This window comes from Rhinolophus hipposideros (genome assembly GCF_964194185.1).
Source record: "Rhinolophus hipposideros genome assembly, chromosome: 6".
Lineage (NCBI taxonomy): Eukaryota > Metazoa > Chordata > Mammalia > Chiroptera > Rhinolophidae > Rhinolophus > Rhinolophus hipposideros.
Genome location: NC_138052.1, coordinates 72,734,779 through 72,741,986, shown reverse-complemented (window position 1 = coordinate 72,741,986; position 7,208 = coordinate 72,734,779). Strand labels below are relative to the sequence as shown.

At 41.5% G+C, this 7,208-nt stretch overlaps 1 protein-coding gene across 37 annotated transcripts in view; it reads right to left on the bottom strand.

Annotated features, from left to right (window-relative positions):
• The window catches only part of ABI2 (abl interactor 2), a 95,059-nt gene extending 88,214 nt beyond the window's left edge, over positions 1–6,845 (bottom strand). For 27 of the 37 annotated variants that reach the window (XM_081050824.1, XM_081050848.1, XM_081050856.1 and 24 more), the window contains exon 1: positions 6,420–6,773. In XM_081050824.1, the coding sequence (XP_080906950.1) occupies positions 6,420–6,536 (117 nt within the window). In that variant the 5' untranslated portion in view covers positions 6,537–6,773. Of the gene's footprint in view, positions 1–6,419 lie in introns of all 37 variants that reach the window. The other 10 variants (XM_081050839.1, XM_081050827.1, XM_081050853.1 and 7 more) reach the window with 7 other exon arrangements.
• Between the last annotated feature and the right edge of the window lie 363 nt (positions 6,846–7,208).

Here is a 7,208-nt window from a genome sequence, read left to right as displayed (position 1 = left end):
AAGTTGTGGTACATTTATACAATGGAGTATGACTCGGCCATAAAAAAATGAAATCTTACCATTTGCAACAACATGGATGGACGTAGAGAGTATTATACTAAGTGAAATAAGAAAAATACCACATGATCTCACTTATATGTGTAATCTAAAACACAGAATAAACAAACAAAACAGAAATAGATTCAGATACAAGGAAAAAAAATTGATGGCTGCTAGATGGGAGGGGGATAGGGATGGGGAAGAAGATGAAGAGATTAGAAAGTACAAATTGGTAGTCACAATATAGTCATGGGGATATGAAATACAGTATGGGGAATATAATCAATAATGTTGTAAAGACTATGTAGGGTGCCACATGGGTACTGGACTTATCAGGGGGATCAGTTCATAGATTGTGCAGATGCCTGACCACTGCATTATACACCTGTATATATATACACACACACACACACACACACACACACACATAAGGTACGTATATATTACATAGTACAGTATAGAGAATGTAGTCAATGGTATTATAACAGCAATATACAATGTCAAAGATTAGAGGGTTATCACTTAGTGAGGAGTATAAATGTCTAACTATTACATTGCTTTGTAACTAATAAATAAAAAACTAATAAAGAAAACTAATTTTTGAAAAAAGGTTCACAAACACGAAACAAGGAACATCTGGCCATAGCATGCCCTGTACCTTTTGCTAAGCAACCCAAAGGCCAGCACTAGTAGCAGCCAGCCTTAGTTCACAGCTTAGCCTTTCCCAGGCATCTCCAAGCCCAGCACAAGTGGCAACCATCTGCAGATGACTTTATAGCTCATACTAAATGGCCCTGAGCAGAGCACAGGAAGCAGCTGACCTTGGTCTGCAACAGATCCCCTCCCCAAAGGCCCCAGAACCAACATACCTGGTGGCCAGCTTCAGACCAGACCAAAGCACCCCCTGAACACCTCCACAAAGGACACACCCAAATAACAGACTTGGCAGGCACCAGAACCCTGCTACCAGGAGTCCTACTCCACAGGGTCAGCCCCTACACAACAGTTCCTCCACTATAGTCACAACCAGTCCTCACAACCAATCAGCCTGAGGGTTAATCCCTCCCATTGACGTCCAAACAGCATGCAAGGCTAGCTACAACAGGAGGTACACACAACCCACACAAGGGGCACACTGGAAGCACCCAGCAATGGTGACCAGACAGACGTGCCACTGGGCTTCACAGAACACTTACTACATAAGGCCACTCTGATAAGACTGGGAGATATAGCAGCTCTACCTAGCACATAGAAAAAACACAGGAAGGTAGCCAAAATGAGTAGACAAAGAAACATGTCCCAAATGAAAGATCAGAACAAAGCTCCAGAAAAAGCTAAACAAAATAGAGATAAGCAATGTACCAGATGCAGAGTTCAAAACACTGATTATAAAGATGTTCAATGACCTCAGGGAGAACTTCAACAAAGAGACAAAAAACAGAAAAATGGAAATAGAAAACACAAAAAAGAACAAGTCAGAAATGAAGAATACATTAGAGGGAATCAACAGATTAGATGAAGCAGGGGATCAAATCAGTGATTTGGAAGATAATGTGGCAGAAAACACTCAATCAGAACACAAAAAGAAAAAATTAAAAAACTGAGGCCTCTGGAACAACATCAAGTATACCAACATTCACATCATAGAGGAACCAGGAGGAGAAGAGACAGCAAGGAACTGAAAACCTATTTGAAGAAATAAATGATGATGCAAAACTTCTCTAACTTGGCAGAGGAAATAGTCATACAAGCCCATGAAGCACAGAGAATCCTAAACAAGATGAACCCCAAAAGGCCCACAACAAGACACATCATAATTAAAGTGCCAAAGATTGATGACAAAGAGAGCTTTTTTTTTTTCAATTTTTTTTCAATTTTTTTTTTTTTTTTAGTTTCAGGAGCACAAAACAATGTAATAGTTTAGACATTTATCATTTACATCCCTCATACAGTGTCAACACCGCTCCCGACAAAGAGAGAATCTTAAAAGTAGCAACAGACAAGCAGTTAGTTATCTACAAGGGAACTCCCATAAGACTATCAGCTGTTTTCTCAACAAAAATTTTGCAGGCCAAAAGGGATTGCCACAAAATAATGAAAGTGATGAAAAGCAATGACCTACAACCATGATTACGCTACTCATCAAAGCTATAATTTACAATCAAAGAACAGATAAAGAGATTCCTAGACAAGGAAAGGCTAAAGGAGTTCATCACTACCAACCAAAAAAGATAAAAAAATATGAGTAATAAAATGGAAATAACTACATGTCTATCAAAACTTACTTTAAGTGTAAATGGATTAAATACTCCAACAGATAAAATGGCTGAACAGATAAGAAAACAAGACCCTTACATATGCTGCCTACAAAAGACTCTCTTCAGATCAGAAGACACACACAGGGGTGACCGGTTGGCTCACTTTGTTGGAGTGTGGTGCTGCTAATACCAAGGTTTCCAGTTCAATCCCCACATGGGCCACTGTGAGCTAAGCCCTCCTTAAAAGAGTCAACTATGCCACTGTAGCACGAAAGCGATATGTAACCAATGACCATGGCTGTTTCCCAATAAAAACAAAAAAACAAAACAAAACAAAAAAACACACACAGAGACTGAAAGTAAAAGGATGACAAAGGTATTTCATGAAAATAAGCACAAAAAATCAAAAAGCTGGAGTAGCTATATTTATAGCAGACAAAATAAGACTTAAATCAGAGGCTATAACGAGACAAAGAAGGACCCAGTAATCCCACTTCTGATTATTTGAAGAAACCCAAAACACTAACACAAAAAGACTTATGTATCCATGTTTGTTGCAGCATTATTTATACTGTGGCCAAGACATGAAAGCAACCTAAGTGTCCGCCAATAGATGAATGCATAAAGAAATGGTACAAATATACAACAGAACATTACTCAGCCATTAAAAAGAATGAAATCTTGTCATCTACAACAATATGGATGGGTATTATGCTGAATGAAATAAGTCAGAGAGAGACAAATACCATATGATTTCACTTATATGTGAAATCTAAAGAAAATGAACAAAACAGAAACAAACATAGAGAACATTTTGATGGTTGCCAAATGGGAGGGGGTTGGGGTAATACATGAAGGGGGCAAAGGGATTAAAAGGTACACATTAGTCATGGTGATGTAAAGTATAGCATAGGGAATATAGTCAATAATATTGTAATAACTATGTATGGTGTCAGATGGGTACTAGATCACTTCATAAGTTATATAAATGTCTAATCACTATGTTTTCCTCCTGAAACTAATATAATATTGTTATGTCAACTGTAATTGAAAAATTAAAAATTATTTTTAAAAATCCTTAACAATTACTAAGTTCTTTTTTACAGGCAAAAAATAAAGAAAATCAATTGGGTAAATACCAACAAATTGTAGTTATAACTTTTTATCATCACATTTTAGAAAAAAATACTTTGACCATCATTTTCTCTAGAGGTTGAAGTAACAAAACAAAAATCACCTAAAGTTTTACCAAAGATGGTTTTTATATTTCTGATGTTAACTGCATTAGTAACCTGGAAAACTACTACTTACAACCCTGCTCTGCTCTACTTGTAGATTTTGTGTGCATGTTCATATAGGCAATATCTAATTATTCCTAATGCTGATAATGTATCTGAAGGATATTTTTATAAGACAGAAACAATTTAAACAGTACAACTGTTTTCAAAAGGACCGTGCAATCATTTGCCCTCCTTTACTCAATTTCACACAATATAATTCACATATATTCTTATTTACCTTATATTTTTGGATATTCTTATGTATGAAACCAACTATTTATAAACACTAAGCAAAGAACCTTACCTTTTATTACATATGAGCAGATGGGTCCTTTTTCTGCTTTACAAGCGTAAATTACATTTTCACAAAATAAAACGAGTGTTTGGTTAACTTGAGGTAGTGGTTATGGCATGAAGCTATAATAAAGGCTAAATTAACCATTTGGTCACCAATTAACTTTCATCTATTGCAGGGTCAAAGGCAGCATTAAAACCCCAGCTAGTCAGTTCTTTGGGTTACAAGGAAAGATATCCAAATGTGCAGCTGCGTCAGCACAAATCACTATCACCATGTTCTATTTATCAACTTTACTACAAACAAATCATATAAGAACTGTCATCTGGGAAGAGAATATCAATAATATACCCACTAGATCCTAAAATAGATGATAATATAAGAGGTAATAATGTAAAATCTATTGTAGATGGTAAATTGAAATATTTTAAAATCCAAATCCGTTTCTATTAATCAATATTCATACTTTGAATTTTAAAATGCCACCACACTAAATTTTGAGTCCCACTGCAAGACACATAATGGTGGCAGTAACATTCTCTTTTCAGCTGGAAAAAATATATAAAAAATATAAAAAGACAATCACTGATCCCTTGAACCTGTCAGCTTTATTAACCCATGTACTTTCACCTTTACGTAACAATTGTAATCTAAGGGGAACCGAACCATACCTTGAAATTACAATACAAATTATCTTCCAAGGGGAGACGAATCTGTTTCTTTTCTTACCGGTAATAAGTGCAAGCCAATCACTTTCCCACCGTTTCTCTTCTGACCTTTAATTCTTTGCAATAATATGCTGCATGAGGCAATGCAATTACCACTTCAACCCTTTGGATTTGCCTCTCGTAGAGAATATGAATTCCCTGAGATAGCAGAGCTTCCTTCAGTCCTTCTTCCCACTGGCAGTCCACTAGAGTATAAATTGACACACTATATGGTATTCATCTGCTCTCCCAGCAGCCCCTCCTACTAACTGCACTATGGAATTCTGTAGACAGTAGGAGTGCATCAGCAACCCTTGACACAGTGCCAGGCCATAGAAGGCTTCTGAATACATTTAGGGGAAAACTGAGCAACTGAATCTTTGAATCTCTCCTACCCCATTCAGTATCAGAAGCGCACCCTAAAAATATGGACAACTGTATTTTTGATTATTTCTCTGACCCAAGACATAGTCTTTCTTTTCCTACTAGCCATACTTTCAACTGCCTCCTTGGAGAGAAAAGCCTTGGATCACGACTGGTTCATTCTCCAATATAAACATTCCCTATAAGATAATATAGAGTTCAGTATATGTCTAATCAAGTAAAATCTCACAATACCATCCCTGATTAACCACGTGGTCCTTACAAAATTTATGAAACTATAAATTTTAATACCTATTTTTTCAGTTTACACTAAGACTTGAGAATGCTTCCCAATATAGCTGATGTTAAGGAGGATGCCTGGAGACATGGGAGCCGGAAATAAAAGACCATAGTGAAGGAACAATTTAACATACTTCTTCTATTTCCACCTTTATCCCAAAAGGATTTAAATGGGAAGGGAAAACGTGATTCAGAGTCCGCCATAAAGAAAACAAAAGATGCTGAATTTGCAAACTGTGCGTTTTAACCTATTCTTTCAAATAATTTTTAAAGCATTTTTGTTGTTGTTAAATCCACAGAATCTTTGGTTCATCCAGGAGCAGCTGAATCTCATCTCACCCTATCTCCCCCACCTCCACACATACACACACAGCGCTACCATATGAGTCTCGGTGCCAAACCAACCATCGGGGGAAAAATTAAACCATGAGGTTCGTTTCCTAATTTTCTCTGAAAAATCGTCACAATTCTTTTTCCCACAGGAAAACAAATTACCTATTCTAACGGGATGGGGCGAGGGAAGTTTATCATGCAGCTTCTCCCTCTCCAAAGGAGGAAAACAGCAATAACTTCCGAGAGACAACTGCTCTGCTATATCAAGGGTTAGAACCTAAAACACAAGCAAGCAAGCCAAAAAAAAAAAAAAAAAAAAAAAAAGGGTCTCGGGGGGTATTCACATGAATAGAAAACTGAAGCAGTTTACTTTTCAGCAACATAGCCCCTTAAATATCTTCCAAAGCTTGGGGGAAGGGGATGACCCATCAATCGCCCCACTCTCCTGCCTTGTAGGGGAGCAGGATTCTGTCAAATTGAAAATGCCACTCTCCGCCTCCTCCGCCATCCCGAACCTTGAATGGCACAAAGTGCGGGGGCGACCGAGGGCAGAAGTGAAGAGGTAGGGACCCCACACAAACACCGCACCGAGGATTAATTCATGGCTTTTAAAAATGTTTTAAAGCTAGAATTGCATCCAGCCAGAGGATTCTCACCCATTCCCCAGCCCCAGCTCCCACCCTGCTCCTCCCCCAAACCGCGGGCTCAGCTGGGCCGTGTCCCCGCCGCGGCCTCGGCCCCGCAGCCCTACGCCCCCAGGCGCGCGGTGCCCGGCCCGGGGATCCCCCGCGCGCCACTCACCACCCCGCGGCCCCGCGCGCTCGGGCCAGGAGAAGCGTCGCACCTGGATGTAGTTGTTCTCGCAGTAATCGGCCACCCGCTCCAGATTCGTGTAACTGTCGAAGAGGGCCCGGCGGCCCCCCGGGATTTCCTCCTCCAGCAGCATCTGCAGCTCCGCCATCTTCACATCCTCCTCCTCCTCCTCCTCATACAGACCGCAGAGGTACCAGCGGCAACAGCGCCAGGGAAACCCAAGACTGGGAGAGGAGGAGCAGAGGAGACCGCGGCAACTCGGGAGGAGCGAGAAACACCCCCCGCGCGCGACAGGGGAGGGGGCAGCAGGAACGGGGGCGGGGCGCGAGCCGACGGACTCCGAGGACGGTCACCGCGGCTACAGCCGGCCGGGCGCGCGCACGCGCGCTCCCCTTTCCCCGCCCCCGGGCGCCTGAAAAAGATTCCCACCCTCGGCCGCTCCGCCCGCCCCTCCCCCACTTCCGGCGTTTCCTAGCGACGGCGGGAGTGGGGGCCGGGATGCGCGCGGGAGTCGGGCGCGCGGTTAACCCTTCGGCCCCCACAGGTTGAGGAGCTGGGGAAGTACCCCCGGCGGCCTTTGTTAGTCCGGCGTGAACGCGCTACCCGGCCCCGCCTTCTTCTCGCCGGCGCCCTCCGCGATTCCCCTGGGTGTTATCCTCAATCTGGGGGCCAATGCCGTGGTCATCGGCCTGAGGGATAATGTCAGCCTACAAAACTTCCATGCAACTTTAAGCGCCGCCTTACTTTTCATTTTTCGCTTCATCTTTTGACCTCATCCATCCTATTTGGGACAGATAAATTCCAAATTCGTTGTCCCAAA